General features: G+C 37.2%; 1 protein-coding gene and 1 long non-coding RNA gene across 4 annotated transcripts in view; one reads left to right on the top strand and one right to left on the bottom strand.

Annotated features, from left to right (window-relative positions):
* The window catches only part of LOC109560130 (uncharacterized), a 231,705-nt gene extending 223,353 nt beyond the window's left edge, over positions 1-8,352 (bottom strand). For all 3 annotated transcript variants that reach the window (XR_011567112.1, XR_011567111.1, XR_011567113.1), the window contains exon 1: positions 8,228-8,352. This is a non-coding gene — a long non-coding RNA (uncharacterized lncRNA). The remainder of the gene's footprint in view (positions 1-8,227) is intronic.
* Positions 8,353-10,560: 2,208 nt separating this feature from the next.
* Positions 10,561-17,402, top strand: SPP1 (secreted phosphoprotein 1). Its single transcript, XM_019962489.2, has 7 exons — positions 10,561-10,705; positions 11,798-11,865; positions 11,984-12,022; positions 14,485-14,565; positions 15,059-15,100; positions 15,871-16,173; positions 16,875-17,402. The coding sequence occupies exons 2-7, from the start codon at positions 11,812-11,814 to the stop codon at positions 17,190-17,192; spliced, it is 837 nt and encodes a 278-aa protein (XP_019818048.1). The 5' UTR covers positions 10,561-10,705; positions 11,798-11,811; the 3' UTR covers positions 17,193-17,402.
* Positions 17,403-19,012: the final 1,610 nt, after the last annotated feature.

The following is a 19,012-nucleotide window of genomic DNA, read 5'->3' as shown; positions in this document are numbered from 1 at the left end:
CCATCACCAACTCCCAGAGCTTGCTCAAACTTATGTCCATTCAGTCAGTGATGCCGTCCAACCATCTCATCCTCTGTCGTCCCTTTTCTCCTCCTGCCTTCAATCTTTCCCAGCATTAGGGTCTTTTAGAATTAGTCCAGTTCTTTGCATCAGGTGGCCAATTTATTGCAGTTTCAGCTGCAGCATCAGTCCTTCCAATGAATATTCAGGACTGATTTCCTTTAGGATTGACTGGTTTGATCTCCTTGCTGTCCAGGGGACTCTCAAGAGTCTTCTCCAACACCACAGTTCTAGAACATCAATTCCTTGGCACTCAGCTTTCTCTATGGTCCAACTCTCACATCTAACATGACTATTAGAAAAACCATCACTTTGACAATATGGACTTTGTCAGTAATGTCTCTGCTTTTTAATATGCTGTCTAGATTTGTCATAGCCTTTCTTCCGAGAAGCAAGCGTCTTTTAATTTCATGGCTGCAGTCACCATCTGCAGATTTTGGAGCCCAAGAAAATAAAGTCTCTTACTGTTTCCAATGTTTCCCCATCTGTTTGCCATGAAGTGATGGGACTGGATGCCATGATCTTAGTTTTTTGAATGTTGAGTATAAAAGTACTAAATGTAGTAAGACATAAGGCTAACTATGAAATATGCCTTTGTCTAGATTTTCGGTCCCTGTCAAAATATGATGAGTGATTCACTCAAAATTTAGCTAATCAAAACAACTAATATTTAAGGTCATCATATGTATTAAGTATGGGATTCCCAGGTGGCACTGGTGGTAAAGAACCCGCCTGTCAACACAGGAGACGTAAGAGACGTGGGTTTAATCCCTGGGTCAGAAAGATCCCCTGGAGAAGTGGGTTGCATGGCAACCCACTCCATTATTCTTGCCTGGAGAATCCCATGGACAGAGTACAGTCCATAGGGTCAAAAGAGTCAGACACAACTGAAGCAACTTAGCACACACACATGCAATGATATTAACCCACAATCAGTAATCATTGAATTGCTGATTCACAACAGTATGATTAGGAGAGACGTACTAACCTTCTATCACACTGTGTGGCTCATGACTATACCATGACATTAGCTGCATAGCATATGTGGAAAAATAAAGCTTTACATTTTTATTAGATTTGAACCTATTAATGAAAATGTTATTCACCCTCTAAAGGATTTCTCATCAATATCATTGTAACTTACAGCTTTTGCTGTATGCTTGTTTTTTGTTTTTGTCAAGAAAGATTGGTCAAAGTTGAATGCTTCTAATTTTGATTCACAACTTAGAAGTTAGTCTCTCAAAACTACAATTCAAAAAGATACATATATACCTATGTTCACAGCAACACTATTCACAATAGCCAAAACATGGAAACAGCCTAAATGTCCATCTGTAGATGAGTGGATAAAGATGTAGTACATATATACAACGGAATACTACCCAGCCATAAAAAATGAATAATGCCATTTGAAGCAACATGAATGGACTTAGAGATTAGCACACTAAGTAAATTAGAAAGAGAAAGACGAATACCATATGATATCACTTAAATGTAGAATATAAAATATGACACAAACGAACCTACCTATGAAACAGAAACAGACTCACAGAGAACAGGCTTGTTGTTGCCAAGGGGGAGGGAGGAAGGGGCGATTGGGAGTTTGGGGTTAGCAGATAAAAACCATTATATAGAGAATGGATAAACAAGGTCATACTGTACAGCACAGGGAATAATATTCAATATTCTGTAAAGAGCCACAATGAAAAAGAATTTTTAAAAAAGAATGCATAAATATATGTATAACTGAATCCCTTTGCAGTACAACAGAAATTAATACAACATTGTAAATCAACCATGGTTTTTTTTAAATAAAAAGATTCCTGATGAACTATGGACAGAGGTTCGTGATACTGTACAGGACACAGGGATCAAGACCATCCCCATGGAAAAGAAATGCAAAAAAGCAAAATGGCTGTCTGGGGAGGCCTTACAAATAGCTGTGAAAAGAAGAGAAACAAAAAGCAAAGGAGAAAAGAAAGATGTAAGCATCTGAATTCAGAGTTCCAAAGAATAGCAAGGAGAGATAACAAAGCCTTCCTCAGAGATCAATGCAAAGAAACAGAGGAAATCAATAGAATGGGAAAGACTAGAGATCTCTTCAAGAAAATTAGAGATACCAAGGGAACATTTCATGCAAAGATGGGCTCCATAAAGGACAGAAATGGTATGGACCAACAGAAGCAGAAGATATTAAGAGGTGGCAAGAATACACAGAAGAACTGTACAAAAAAGATCTTCATGACCCATACAATCATGATGGTGTAATCACTCACTTAGAGCCAGACATCCTGGAATGTGAAGTCAAGTGGGCCTTAGAAAGCATCACTATGAACAAAGCTAGTGGAGGTGATGGAATTCCAGTGGAGCTCTTTCAAATCCTGAAAGATAATGCTGTAAAAGTACTGCACTCAATATGCCAGCAAATTTGGAAAACTCAGCAGTGGCCACAGGACTGGAAAAGGTCAGTTTTCATTCCAATCCTAAAGAAAGGCAATGCCAAAGAGTGCTCAAACTACCGCACAATTGCACTCATCTCACACACTAGTAAAGTAATGCTTAAAATTCTCCAAGCCAGGCTTCAGCAATACTTGAACCGTGAATTTCCAGATGTTCAAGCTGGTTTTAGAAAAGGCAGAGGAACCAGAGATCAAATTGCCAACATCTGCTGGATCATCAAAAAAGCAAGAGAGTTCCAGAAAAACATCTATTTCTGCTTTATTGACTATGCCAAAGCCTTTGTCTGTGTGGATCACAATAAACTATGGAAAATTCTGAAAGAGATGGGAATACCAGACCACCTGACCTGCCTCTTGAGAAACCTATATGCAGGTCAAGAAGCAACAATTAGAACTGGACATGGAACAACAGACTGGTTCCAAATAGGAAAAGGAGTACATCAAGGCTGTATATTCTCACCCTGCTTATTTAACTTATATGCAGAGTACATCATGAGAAACGCTGGGCTGGATGAAGCACAAGCTGGAATCAAGATTGCTGGGAGAAATATCAATAACCTCAGATATGCAGATGACACCACCCTTATGGCGGAAAGTGAAGAGGAACTAAAAAGCCTCTTGATGAAAGTGAAAGAGGAGAGTGAAAATGTTGGCTTAAAGCTCAATGTTCAGAAAACGAAGATCATGGCATCTGGTCCCATCACTTCATGGGAAATAGATGGGGAAACAGTGAAAACAGTGTCAGACTTTATTTTGGGGGCTCCAAAATCACTGCAGATGGTGACTGCAGCCATGAAATTAAAAGACACTTACTCCTTGGAAGGAAAGTTATGACCAACCTAGATAGCATATTCAAAAGCAGAGACATTACTTTACCAACAAAGGTCCATCTAGTCAAGGCTATGGTTTTTCCAGGGTCATGTATGGATGTGAGAGTTGGACTGTGAAGAAAGCTGAGCGCTGAAGAATTGATGCTTTTGAACTGTGGTGTTGGAGAAAACTCTTGAGAGTCCCTTGGACTGCAAGGAGATCCAACCAGTCCATTCTAAAGGAGATCAGTCCTGGGTGTTCATTGGAAGGACTGATGCTGAAGCTGAAACTCCAATACTTTGGACACCTCATGCGAAGAGTTGACTCATTGGAAAAGACCCTGATGCTGGGAGGGATTGGGGGCAAGAGGAGAAGGGGATGACAGAGGATGAGATGGCTGGATGGCATCACTGACTCGATGGACATGAATTTAGGCAGACTCTGAGAGTTGGTGATAGACAGGGAGGCCTGGCATGCTGCGATTCATGAGGTCGCAAAGTCGGACATGACTGAGTGACTGAACTGACTGAACTGAAACGTCAATTCCTCCTCCGTATTATATTCCAGAGTCCCCTAGGAAGCCTTCCTACCCAGAATGGTAGAACTAACCACTCCCTCCTCTGGGCCTTTACTTACTCTAAACATATTACATTCAAAGTTTTTGTAAAGAGTGAATATAATCATGTATATAGAACTGACCACACAGCAGATGTCTTCTATTATAATTAACTGAAAAATTAAGGTCATAATACTGAATTCATAGATTGTTAAGCATATTAGACATAATACATACTTTCAAATCTAGTACATTATAGGTGTTCCATGAAAACCTATATAATTCCAATTCTTATTATTTTGAATAGGTCTCCTTTTAATGAACAAAGGCAGAAACTCTGGAATTACTCTTTGTTAGTATAGAGAAGATAAATTACAGGGAAGTATTTCTCACAGAAAAAAACAAGCAGAAATTTGCTAAGCATGAAATGGGTGAAAAGAGGAGAGGAATAGGTCACAAACTTTGATTCTCGAATAATTTCATCATGTACAAAGTGAAATTAGTAGGTTTCTAAACTATTCTTATCCACAGATGCTTTAAAATTAAGAGGATATGAGTGTGGGAAAGGAAAATCTAAAAACATCACTAGATTATGCAGAAGCCTGATGTTCCTGATCTGTTTGGCAATGAAATTGCCTCCTAAAACCACAGAGGGCATCTTCCAGGAAAGAAACAAGACAACCTTTTCAGTTACTTTATCCTTGATCTCCTATTCTTGGTGTAAAAGAATCTGAAAGAAATTCACATAACCCATATTGAGAAAAATGCCTCTAGAAAACTCATTTGGGGAGAAGTAAGAATATAAAATTCTCAGACCATCAAAGATTGACTTATTAGAGTCATATGTTAGGAGGTATTTCTCTACTCTTTAAAAAAAAGAAAGGTTTTACTTGTATTAATATTATTATAAAATTATATATAAATTTTTATCCATGATTTAAAAGATATGAAAAACACATGATAGTTTACTAAAAAACACCCTGAAGACTCTTCAACTTTTCACATTAGGGATTCTTTGTGTTTAAATCTTCCCCTTTTACTGATGGACCTATTTGCAGGGCAGGAATAGAGATGCAGACATAGAGAACACATTTGTGGACATAGCAGAGGAAGGAGAGAGTGGGATGAGTTGAGAGAGTAGCCTTGATACGTACACCCTACAGTGGGTAAAACAAATAGCTAGTGAGAGGTTTGCTGTGTAACACAGGGAGCTCAGCCCAGTGCTCTGTGACGACCTAGAGGGGTGGGATGAGGGGCAGGGTAGGAGCAAGGCTCAAGAGGGAAGCAATAAATGTATACTTATGGCTGATTCACACTTTTATATGGCAGAAACCAACACAGCATTGTAAAGCAATTATACTCCAATTAAAAATAAATGTTTAAAAAATCTTCTTTTTCTGGTTTTTAACCTGAACTTCTCTTACAAGCTTGACATCATCTCTGTTTTTAAAACCTGTTTGTTTTTCTATTGTTTTGGCAATATTTTATTACTTATGGGCCTATAAAAAAAACAAAATTGCAAACTTTTAGAGCTTTAAAAAATCATCTCAATTAACTTTATCAAGAAACCTGAGACCCAGACAAGTTAAAGAGCTTGGCCAGAACCTCTTAGAGAATGAAAAAGAAGGCTGGCTCTTCAAAGTCTGCAATAGCATTTTTAAATGTATATATAAGCTGTTCTGAGGACCCAGCAGTTGTGCAGCTCTCTGGAGCTAATAGTAAAATTAAGTGTTAGTTGCAGCCGCCATAGGTGTAAGCACTATTAAAGTAGTGTTCCTTCATTCACTGTTGCCCATTTACTGAGTACTGAGAGACTTCACTTTCACTTTTCTCTTTCACGCTTTGGAGAAGGAAATGGCAACCCACTCCAGCATTCTTGCCTGGAGAATCTCAGGGACGGGGGAGCCTAGTGGGTTGCCATCTCTGGGGTCGCACAGAGTTGGACACGACTGAAGTGACGCAGCAGCAGCAGCAGCAACAGCAGCAGGAAAATACAGATGGAAACATGAATAAGACCCATATGGACTCAAGCATAGCACCCACGCATTGTATTGATAAACAAGAACTATATGCTCAGAATTAGTTGCTGTGGATGGACAGTTGAGTGCTTACTCATTAACAGTTTATTGAATATTTATTTACTCTATAACAATTCTATGGGTCTAAAATGAAACTTTTTTAAGTGACATTAATGTTTACCAGTAGACTATTTTTTAAGGAGCTGAATTTTGTTGCCTAATTTATTGAGCAATAGGATACAAAGTTTGGGCGATTTTTTTTTTTTTGTATTTCTGAAATATTCTAATTTCATGTCTGAACTTTTAAGAAAACTTCAAATGAGTTCCTTTTTATGGCTGAGTAATATTCCATTGTATGTATGTACCACAACTTCTTTATCCATTCATCTGTTGATGGACATCTAGGTTGCTTCCATGTCTTGGCTGTTGTATACAGTGCTGCAATGAACATTGGAGGACATGTGTCTTTTTCAATTATAGTTTTCTCAGGGTATATGTCCAGTAATGGGATTGCTGGGTCATAAGGTAGCTTTATTCCTAGTTTTTAAAGTATTATCCATACTGCTCCCCACAGTGGCTGTATCAATTTACATTCCCACCAACAATGCCAGAGAGTTCCCTTTTGAGTCAGGTATAGTGAGGTGGATGAACCTATTGCCTGTTATACAGAGCAAAGTAAATCAGAAAGAGAAAAACAAATATCATATATTAACGTATACATATGGAATCTAGAAAAATAGTACTGATGAACCTATTTGCAGGAGAGGAAAGATCCAGACATAGATAATAGACTTGTGGTCACAGTGGTGGAAGAAGAGAGTGGGACAAATTGAGAGGGTGGCATTGAAACACACACATGGCCATATGTAAAGCAGGTAGTTAATGGGAAGTCACTGTATAACACAGGGAGTTCTACTCCGTGCTCTGTGACAACCTGGAGGGGTAGGATAGGGGAGGGGGGAAGGCTCAAGAGGGAGGGGATATATGTATACTTATGGTTCATTCATGTTGTATGGCAGAAGCCAACAAAATATCGTAAAGCAATTATCCTTCAATTAAAAATAAATTGAAAAAAAACCCTTATCATCAACCCTTGCTTCCCTCCAATAAATAATTCCCTTCTTCCCTAGACTACATATGAATAAATAATTGAATAGTAGGCTTCCAATGAAATATAATTCCCAACTTCTCAATGACAGATAGCAATGGCACAAGATCAGCTTTTTATCTGAACCTTTACTCAAGGGAAAAAATATTTACAGAGCTGAAAAAGTCAAAATTGTTGATTATACTTAGTAAAATATAATTACAAATATCCAAATAAACTAGAAGTCAATATAATAAAGTCCACCAAAACTGGATACAACTGGACACAAATTTTCTTATTATATGAAAATTTTCATGTAATTTGTGGGAAGAAAACATAATGTTCTTTATGCCTCCATACATCCTCTTACAGTGTTTATATTTTATGATCACAACTCACTCTCCATTTCAGTTTAACACTAAATTTATTCCCTTTCTGGATACAAATTTTACAAGGAATTTGATCATGTTGACCTTTTGGTTATATCAACCAAGGATTAAACTAATTCAAGAATGGAAATAGTGTGGAAATGCTACAGATCAAGCCTCTCTGATTCAAGTCATTCAACATGCTAATTCTGACAGCTGGAAAACCTTACTCAGAAAAAAAATAAGTGTCAGCAGCATGTTTGACTATGAAAAGCTGGAAGCAGGAGTCTCTTCAAAAATCAGAATGGGGATTCCTCAGTGTCTTAGCGTCAAGAACCCGCCTGCCAATCTAAGAGACCCGCAGGTGCGACTAATCCTGTGAGCCACAACTATTGAGCCTGTGCTCTAGAGCGGGGGGAACTGCAAATACCGAAGCCTGAGAACTCTAGAGCCCGAGCTCCGCAACAAGAGACGCCACTGCAATCTGAAGCGCAGGCATTACAACTAGAGAAAAGCCCAGCAGCAACAAAGACCCACCTCGGCCAAAAATAAGTAAAATTATTCAAAATAATTAGAATGACGCACTATACATCTCATACTTTACAGAACCGTCTCTACCACAAACCATTTTATCCTCTCATCTCTGAACATGCCAGACGTGTTCTTTAACCATGAATTCACAAGCCTTTACTCTGAGTAAGCCTTGCGATCAGTAACCTCTTGAGCGAGTGTGTTAAACAGGGAAGGAGTCCATAGCTTACACCTGGGGTCGCCGAAGACAACACAGCAGAAAAGAATGTTTTTCTTCTCGTGGCCTCTGTGTCCCCTGTTAATGTGTAGCGGGTAATTGTTGGGAAATACATCCTCACCTGACATTCCAAGAAATGGAGGGCCTCACGGTTGTTTTATGTCTCAGTCACTAAATGCATGAACGTTCCATCCTGTCGGAAATCACTGACGCAGCCAGGCTGTGAAGTCCTTCTCAGAAACGCTGCCACCGTGTGGTAATTTGGAGGTATGACCGGAAGAGCCGTGTGGGTCATATGGTTCATCTCAAGATGGCTGGGCTCCAGCAGAATCTATTCCTATAACTTTCTAACTTCCTATTAAATCATTCCCGTGGGCACAGAGTAAACCATAGTGAATCCTGTGGAAATCTTGGGGTTTTTTTTTAGGATGTGTGCGCTTCCCTCCACTACATTGACAATGTGACAGTTATGCGGGTAATGTGTTTAAAGGGAAACAACAGTTTTTAAGAGCAGAAATAAGAAATCTGTTTTTGCAACTTTATAACCTATGTGTTTTATATTTTATAGAGATAGCTGCCAATTGAGTTGTTAAAATGTGTGTTTAGAACCCACAAATCAAAAACATCAATTTATTTGAAATGCATCCAATTTAAAAGAGACATATTCCACCTGCTCCCCACCCTCAGCCCACCACCAAATACCTACAAACCTATGGATTTAATCAATTAAATTTTGATTTTTTTAAAAATTATTTTTGATTAAATAATCAAAACATTATTTAATTAATATGTATATTAAAAGCAAAATTGGGGGAACTTCTCTGGTGCCCCGGGGTCTAAGGCTCCACACTCCCAATGCAGGGGGCCCGGGTTTGATCCCTGATCAGAGAACTAGATCCCACATGCCACAACTAAGAGATCCCACATGCACCTAGCACCTGGTGCTGCCAAAGAAAAGTTTTCTAAAAAGCAATTTTGGTAAATAGGAGCTGACATCCTACATAGGGCCATTTATAATAAATAGGCTATTATAATAAATAGGGCCATTTATCTTTACTCTCACCTTTTGCATGATTCTTACAATGGAAGCGTGAGATAAATGAATAGTGCAATCTCCATTTCACAACTGAGAAAGGTAGATGAAGAGGTTAAGTAATCTTGAAACAATATTAAATGTTTAAAATGAACTCAGAGCTCTGCTACCCCTAACTTCTGTTCCAATATTCAACCTTCATCCATAATTTTCTTTCAAACACCTTTTAAATGCCCATTAAAGTTTTTTTTTTAATATAGAATTTTTATTTTCTTATTCAGTAACCAATTTTATATATCCTGAGAGAAAAATTAGAAAATGACAATTAAGAAATCTAAGCCAGTCCTTCAGAGACATGCAAATTATCCTGTTGACATACAGTATAAAAATCTTATATCCGATCTCATTACAATAAACCATTCCATTTAGAGTTAATACAAATCATGACTACCTTTTTCTCCTAAAAATCTTAATAATTGTTAACATACAATTAAATATGGTTAAAATATGCAGGGTATTTGCAAATATGTGGGAGGTATTTTTAGTTTTACACATTCTAATTCACTTAAATCTCTCAAAAACCCCACGAACTCTGCATTTGACAGATGAAGAAACAAGTATAGATAGGCTAAATGATTTGCCCAAGGTCACACACCTAATTTGTGCAGAGTAGAATTCAAAGCCACGTGCTGGCTCCTGAAACAGCACTTTCAAGCAGTAACCCTGCTCGGTCATAAACTGCTTTACTTCTGCCACACTGAGAATAAATTACCATTCGTTTATTTTATATAGCAGTTATCAGATCCATCAGCTCCAAATAATTCAAACCATGCAACAAAAATCCATGTCCTTGAAAGTCATTGTGAATCCAATTTAATGAACGTGACTGGGGATTTTAATGTTTCTAATACCATTTGTCTACATGACAAGCTGCTGCACACTTGAAACTCAAAATGAAGCTTAAGTAAAAATGGAGGAAGGGTATCTGAACTCTTTGTATGTATCTGAACAATAGCCTGGTGCCTCTTAAATAAGTATAATTCCGTTGCATATATCACATTAATCTGTTATTTAAACCAAAAGAAACAAGACTATTCTATTTAATTTTATCTAGGACTAATTTAGATAATATTTTCTTCTAACTCAGAAATAAACCCTTTTCCCTCCCTCTACGTTTTCATGGGCCCTCTAGATGCCCTTCCAGGATGCTGGAAGTCAGTGCTATGAACAAAAAAAGATAGTTAGTGATATTGTACATAAGTAATGTTTTAACTTTAACTAGCAGGGTAGTGGGTGTTTGTGTGCGTGTGCGCGTGTGTGTGTGCCTGTGTTTGTCTGTGACCACAAAACCAGAGGGGGAAGTGTGGGAGCAAGTGGGCTGGGTAGTGGCAAAATGCCCCATGACACATCTCTCCGCCCCCTGTGTAGGTGGAGAGCATCTGGAGCAGCCTTTAAATTCTGGGAGATCCTGGTTGTCAGCAGCAGGGAGAGCAGGCCAGGAGGGCAGCACTGAGCACTGCATCAGCATCACAGGGGACTGGACTCTTCTCGCCGCCGCAGACCAAGGTAAGCCTGCAGTTTGCTACAGACTCCTGTCCTCTCTGTGCGCTGCCTCATTTCATTGGGAAGGTCAATTTGTAAGGAAAAGAGTATAATGGTAAACACTGTTAATCAGACTTGAGTTGTTCTTGTCTTTTGAATATGCATGCCAGATCCAGGGCTGATGTCCTGCAGGAAAGGTGGCCGGTTATTTTGAAAGACAGTCGAATATAAAACTTGAAAATATTTCCATGGAGTCCTCAAAAGAATTGAGACTACTTTTTTCAGTCAGGAAATAAAAGAAAAATTCTATGCCCTTTTGGGATGATTGTATATACATCATTTTAAATGAATAGATGACCATGGGATATTTAAAAGGAAAATGCTTTTTAGTATTCATATAACCTGACGTTAATGCTAATTTTTAGTGATTTGATTTATCCCTTTTTCAAGGAAAAAAAAAAAAAACCCTTTCTGAATATTTTCACCTCTGTATTTAGCTATTAAAATTTCACCCAAATATCTATATGATACTGTTTAGACTTACAAATAGAAAAGCTGTTGACTTCAGTGTTTTCTTTTTCATTTCAAACTTTTAGAATACCTTGACTTACTAACCTTAGAGACAGCTACATTACACCTAACTAATACCTTTTAAATAATTTAAAATCACATTTGAAATGCATGTTGGAAAATGGAGACAGCAAGTTTCTCTTTCTTATTTTTATCTTCTCTCTTCATGTTTTTCTTCTCTGAAAAGTAAATATTCTCATTCTTGCTTTATTATTTTAATTCAATTACTGCTGATCTGTTTTTAGGTTTAGATAGCTGGAGATATCAGGTAGTAATGGTGTAATCTCTGAAACTCTAAATGTTAAAGTCGAATAAATATAGATTTGTAAAATTCCTCTCTCCCTTGCCTAATAGTGAGAGATGGAAAATAGAGGTGGCAGTACAAATATTAACTCAAAAGATCATAATATTAAAAAGAAATTAGTGGAGTGTTTCCACACAAAATACATATTTATTTGTGATGATTTTGTAATGTGGTAGCCTAAAAAAAGTATCACTGTTTTGACCTTAGAAAAGATAAAATATTTCTTACAAAATATTTTGCAGGAAAAATCATTACCATGAGAATTGCAGTGATTTGCTTCTGCCTCTTGGGCATTGCCTCCGCCCTTCCAGTGAGTACAACTGAATCTTTTTTTTTTTTAAATGTCCTTAAAATAAATGAATTGTGTGTTTCAATGTTGTTAGGAACACATTCACACTGTAATCTTTCTTCACCTTTCTATTTCAAAGGTTAAACCGACCAGTTCTGGCAGCTCTGAGGAAAAGCAGGTAAGCATCTTTTTGGTTTATTATATAGTTATTTATGCAACTTCTGCAAGATGTACTACAAACATATGACAATTTTACTTATTTGCACAAATAAAATAACTGATAAGTATTTATTGCGTGCCTGCTATGCTTCTAGTGCAGTACCAAGCATAGAATTGCTTTTAATTAATACAGTCTCTTAAAACTAAACTAGATTTCTTAATACAATAAAATGATGCTTTAGGTCAATCATTTCTATAAAATGAGTTCTGTGAAGTTGTGTGACTTTTATTTCCATGAGTCAACTTAGTTCTAGAAGTAAAAAAATCCATCTTTCACTTTACTTAATGGCAAGCTAAGTTTAAAATTCACTTCACGTATTGGAGAGTTGGCATAACCATAATATTCACAGTTATCTCTGAAGATATTTGCTAAGAAACCCATTATCTTTAAAAAAAAAAACACAGCATATTTATGCTGTTTGTATCTATTGTGCTTATCAGATGACTTTAGATTTTTCTAACCAAACATAAGACCAAATCAAACTCTTCATAATTATTCCACCCAGCACCATAGATGTACCTGTCCCTCCACAATAGGTGAAACCATGCCAGCCAAACAACAAACGGGTATTGTCCCAAGGAGCTTGAACAAAAAGGCACACAGGGTTCAATTCCAGATAAACAGAATAAAGGCCAATATAGAGCTGTCTGAGGTCACTGCAGTTAGATTGCTCAATGAAGATGTTAGGAGAAGTACTGCTGTGGGTGTTTGGATATGCAAATAGGCATGTGTAAGTGTGTCTGTTTTCCAACTGATCTAAGAACACAAGTATTGAATCACAATAATAAGCCAGAAAATTAACATTTCCAGAGAAAATAGAGGTCACACTCTTTAAGGCAAGAATTAGTGCCTTTTTAATAGAATAAAATATGGCACATGAAGCTATGGCAGTGTAAGTGGTTAAATGTTAATTAAGAGATAAGTGGAGAGCAGAACCTTCTAGAATCCTAGAAATGTAGAGCTAGTAGGAAGTATGGAAAGTCTATAAAGAGACACCCCTGAAGATGAAAACACTGGTTATCTATGAATGATATGATTACTGAGCAATTTTAGTTTGTTTTTCTTATCTGTATGTTCTTCATATTACTTTTTAAAAATTATAAATTTATCTTATAAATACAGATAAAGAATGATTACATCTATCAGAAAATATATTAATTATATATCAATTATAACATTTCTGTAAATATTATATATATATTTATATAAATATATATTTTAAAGAAAAAAATAGGAACCTTTGAACTCATCTACAGCAATAGTTTTCACATTTTTTAGTTGAAGAAAACCCTTCTTTCAGCAAAAACCTTCATAGAAGTCCAATATGAAACTGCTCTGGTTAGAGCCAGACATGGGAAACCCAACATGCTACTAACTAGTTTCCTTCCTTTCTTCCCCTCCTTGCCTGTGAAAGAATTCTTGGAACCCCTAGGGTAACTCTTCTCAGTGACAGAGATGTGAAGTGATTGCCTTGGGCCATGCAGCCCACCAGATGACACTTATTCAGAGCAATTTCCACTCCTCTGCACTAGCATCTTATTGCCATTTCCCAGATAAATAATTTGGCTGAGTGAAAGACCATTCCATTCATGTCTTTGGCAGCTTACAACAAGAGAACTTTTATGCAATGGTGTTGATATTATATTTCTGCACTGTCCACAGGTAGCCATAAACACATGTGACTGTTGGACACTCACAATGCAGCTAGTGCCAGAGAAGATAGTTTTCTTTATTAACTTAAATAGCCATGTGTTTCATGGCTAGAGGATACCATTCAGGACAGCACAGCCTGAGAGTTTCTTCTTCCATAGAGGAAGGAAAAAAGGAAGACCAGTGCTAATTAAGGGCACCTCTGCTTTGGTTGTGTTTCATCTGAGGAATTTCAGCTATCAGACATAGAACAGGAAGGCAGTGTATCATCAGTGTGAGGAGCCATTGGATTTAAACCCTGGCTCTGCTACTTACTATCACTTAACTTTATTGTGGGCTTCCCATCTGGTGGCTCAGATGCTAAAGAATCTGCCTGCAGTGCAGGAGACCCGGGCTTGATCCCTGGATCAGTCAGGAAGATCCCATGGAGAAAGGAATGGCTATCTACTCCAGTATTCTTACCTGGAGAATTCTGTGGACAGAGGCTGAAGGAATAATAATGATGATGATGATACTCATCTCAGGATTAAATGAATTAGTATTTATAAGTCACTTTGAAAGTGTGCCTGACTTACAGTAAGTGCTGTTAAATGAATCTATCAGAAAGAATAAATTATGAAAGGTATCACTAAGGTTCTAATTGACTAAATAATGCATATTATGCTTATTTGTCAAGATTGGAGAAGAACAGTTGTTATTTCAGCTTATCACTTAGAGACCCCTGTTTCTTTAAAAAATAAGAATGACAAATATGCAACTCTCTTTTGTAGCTTAACAACAAATACCCAGATGCTGTAGCCACATGGCTAAAGCCTGACCCATCTCAGAAGCAGACTTTCCTAGCACCACAGGTATTTTTCATTTTAATTAACTCTAAATATTAAAATTCTCACAATTAAAGAACAACCACTCCAAAAAATAGCCACCAAGCAGGCCATTTGGGCTGGTTAAATGGATCTTCCCTGCCTGTTGGGCTTCCCTGATAGCTCAGTTGGTAAAGCATCTGCCTGCAACTTGGAAGACCCGGGTTCAGTCCCTGGGTCGGGAAGACTCCCTGGAGAAGGAAATGGCAACCCCCTCTAGTACTCTTGCCTGGAAAATTTCCATGGACTGAGGACCCTGGTAGGCTAAGAGTCAGACAGAACTGAGCAACTTCACTTCACTTTCCTGCCTGTTTGTAAAAGTGAGCTTAGGACACCAATTGATCTGTCAGGTTGTCTTCCGGCTTAATCCTTCCACAATGAGGCTAGAAAAATAAGACCTGCTTTGGATGGAAACAGCTAACTTTTGAATAAAAAAGTTACATTGTATGATGTGCACTGATTTGTGTCTTTTCTTCTTCAGAATTCTGTGTCCTCTGAGGAAACTGATGACAACAAACAAAATGTGAGTCTTTGCTTTGATTCTGATGTCTGTTGTGCCTTAGACTCAGGAAGGCACTCTTTCTCCTAATGACATTGCCCAGGTTCAAATTCCGGCAAAATTCCACTAGCAAACCCTTCAGGAACTACTTTTTATTGGGACTATTAATAGGGATAAGTTAAATTTGCTTTCCTTAAGATTCTATTTGAAGATGCTGAGAATCTATAAGAGAAGTTAGATAAATGACCCAGGATATTTGCAAATCAGAAGTGTGATAGACATTAACTGAGCTATAGTTTCTACACATGGATAAGAGAGTCACCTTTTGATTATCCAGGCTAATAGGGAGGTGATTTTAGTTTTGGGGGTGTGCATTAATACATGGATTCTCTGATCCCCTGAGAATTTTCATTTCAAATAGAAAAGGTAGTCTCACAATTATGTATCTGTATTTATTGGATCATTGAAATTTGGTAAATTAGTGTTTATTATGAACAAGGAAAAACAGTGTCATTGATACAAATATTATAACTCATACATTTGGCTTGAAAATATCTGTGAAAATCGTTTTTATGAGAAACCAAGAAAAATGCCTTAGAATAGGATTCCATTTACCCTTGTGTTAAAGGGGAAATTGGAATAAGCTCATTTTAGCATTTAAAAGCCATTAAGTGCTTTGTTGTGAATACAAAGATTCTAAAACTAAATAAAGATAGTAAAATACTAATGCACTGTAAAGCCTAAGGGACAGTAAAAACCCTGACACCCATTTTTCTGGCCATCTTGATTTCTAGACCCTCCCAAGTAAGTCCAATGAAAGCCCTGAGCAAACAGACGATCTAGATGACGATGATGATAACAGCCAGGACGTCAACTCTAATGACTCCGACGACGCTGAAACCACTGATGACCCTGACCATTCCGACGAGTCTCACCATTCTGATGAATCTGATGAAGTTGATTTTCCCACTGATATTCCAACAATCGCAGTTTTCACTCCGTTTATCCCTACGGAAAGCGCAAATGATGGCCGAGGTGATAGTGTGGCTTACGGACTGAAGTCAAGATCTAAGAAGTTCCGCCGATCTAACGTTCAGGTAAATCTTGAATAGACACATCAGATGGTTATGATTAGAGCCCAATTCTAGGAAACTAGAGTCTGCGTGCTCACGTACGTGTTCATTCAGCAACTATTATTACTTTAAGATCACTGAATACAAAACCTTTCCCACTTGGTTTTTGCGCTCAAGTCCATATAATTTCTCCTTAATTTTGTTTCTCAATCACAATGCAATTTTTCCAAATCCTGCTTATAAAGCACTTATTGTATTCACTTTTTTTAATTAAAAAAGACTTTGGAAAAGAGTAATTATTTTCACAATATAGTGGTCATATCTTGAAGTTAAACACATAAGAACTGGAGAGTTGCAAATCACACTGACTTTATAGTCAAAGGATCTGGATATGGCACATAGCCTTGCCATTTACTATTGACTTTACTTTTAACTTTCGATCCATTTTCTCTTTATGTAAAACAGATAATGAGACCTACCTCATAGATTTCCTCATATACATAATTCATGTACTTATTAAACTAAAGGAGATGACATAATGAAAGAACTTGGTTTTTTAAAAGGTAGCATGCTAGTATTTTCTTTTCTCTTCTATTTTTGCTTCAGCCAAATTTAGACATTTTTATAGAATACTTTGGTGTGGAAGTTAGAAGGCATTAGAGAATTACAGTGCTTCCCTTCCTAGCTGTTCGTTGAATTCTTCTCCTGTTTGTGCTGTGATTCAGAGTCCAGATGCCACAGAGGAGGACTTCACATCACACATAGAGAGTGAGGAGATGCATGACGCACCTAAGAAGACGAGTCAGCTGACTGACCACAGCAAGGAAACCAACAGTAGCGAGCTTTCCAAAGAACTCACGCCAAAGGCCAAGGATAAGAACAAGCATTCCAATCTGATTGAGAGTCAGGAAAATTCCAAACTCAGCCAAGAATTCCATAGCCTTGAAGACAAGCTAGACCTAGATCATAAGAGTGAAGAAGACAAACACCTGAAAATTCGTATTTCTCATGAATTAGATAGTGCCTCTTCTGAGGTCAATTGAAAGGAGAAAATACAATTTCTTACTTTGCTTTTAGTAAAAAGAAAAGGATACATTAAAGCAGGGTGGGAGACAATATGAAATGCATATTTCTCAGCTTAGTTGGTGAATGTATATGTGTGTAGATCTGGAAACAGATCATGTTTTTGATCATTAGTTTAATGTGTGGCTTCATGGTAACACCCTTCTAAACTAAAAGCTTCAGAGTTTAGTCTATGTTCTTTCCACATACAAAATGCAAACCATCACAGCATTTTAATGTTTGCTACCCTTTTAGGAATAGAAATTCATGTAGAAGCAAACAAAATACTGTTACACACTTTTAAGAAAGAATATAAAATTTCATGTCACTATGATCTTTTGTTTTTTAAATTAGTATATATTTTGTTGTGATTATTTTTTCTGTTGTGAATAAATCTTTTATCTTGAATGTAATGAGTCTGGTGCTATCAGTTGTGTTTCTTATTTGGTTTCCTACAGTTGCCTAGCAATTATAAATGTAATCATTTTAATTACATTAATATGCTGGACATAATAGAGAGCAATCTAAGACCTTCTGGGTCAGTTATACAGACTCTGACTGAGCTAAAGTTCCCGTCGAGGAAAGAAGAGTCAAGCAGGGGTTGATATTCAATCAGGAATGCTCCAACCATGCAGGGCTCCGTGGGTCACTTCCACTCTATGAAAGCAACCTTTTTCTAATTTTCACAACGCTAATAAAAAGTTAATAAGGGCTTCCCTGGTGGCTTAATGGTTAAGAATCCTCCTGCCAATGCAGGGGACATGGGTTCAATTCCTGATCCAGGAAGATCCCACATGCAGCCCGAGCACCACAACTACTGAGCCCGCATGCCTAGAGCCTGTGCTCCACAGCAAGAGAAGCCGCCACAAGAAGCAGCTCCTGCGCTGCAACCAAGAATAGCCCCCACTCCCCACAACTAGAGGTGGCCCGCGTGCAACAACCAAGATCCAGGGGCCAAAAAAAATAAATAAATCTTTTTTAAAAAAAGAAAAGCTAATGAGTGCCTAGATGCAACAACAAATCAATTTCACTGTTTCTTATCATTCTCCATCAATTCTCTCAATATTGGTTTCTTGCCCTTGGATGACAACTTGATAGTTTCCATAGCTATTCTGATCATCTGTAGATATTGAACAAATAGTCCTTTTTTTATTGGAAAAAACCTAATGCAGTTTCAGCTAATACTCAAAATTTTCAACTTCATTCAAAACTAAAAGTTCTGGAAACCTGAAGTGGAGCACGTGCCTTTATTTCATGCTTTGCTCCTCTGCTCTTCCTAAAACTAGAAACCCCATTGGAAAATTTTTAATTCTTTATTAAACAACTCTTGGGATAAAGTGGAAAATTTTAAATTGCAGAATTTCTTTAAAAGTGTTGTAATGAAATGTAAAGTCAATAGAGTACACTTAAACTGGTGATCAAAGAAAATCCATAGCCTTAAATTCTTGCAGCAACAACAAAATAAAAGAATGAAAATAAATATATAAATACATTGAGTTCCCATCTTAAAAATTAGAAAAAAACAACAAAGGAAAATAAAGCATAAGGAAGGAAATAATAAAGTTAAAAGTAAAAGTAATGAGGTAGAGAACAGAAAAGCAATAGAAACTAATCAATCAAAATGCTGATTCTTTGTTAAAAAAAGCAAATCAGCACAACAGATAAACCCCTAGCTGACCCAATAAAGGAAGAAAGGGAGAAAACACAAATAAGAAATAAAAACAAGGAGATAACCAAGGACATGACAAAATTTTAAAAATCAAAAGTGACTCACTTTGTACAAGTCAAACAGAAAATCTAG

This window comes from Bos indicus, chromosome 6 (assembly GCF_029378745.1).
Source record: "Bos indicus isolate NIAB-ARS_2022 breed Sahiwal x Tharparkar chromosome 6, NIAB-ARS_B.indTharparkar_mat_pri_1.0, whole genome shotgun sequence".
Lineage (NCBI taxonomy): Eukaryota > Metazoa > Chordata > Mammalia > Artiodactyla > Bovidae > Bos > Bos indicus.
Note: the sequence above shows the minus strand (reverse complement) of the source record. Positions and strands in the feature narration are given on the sequence as shown.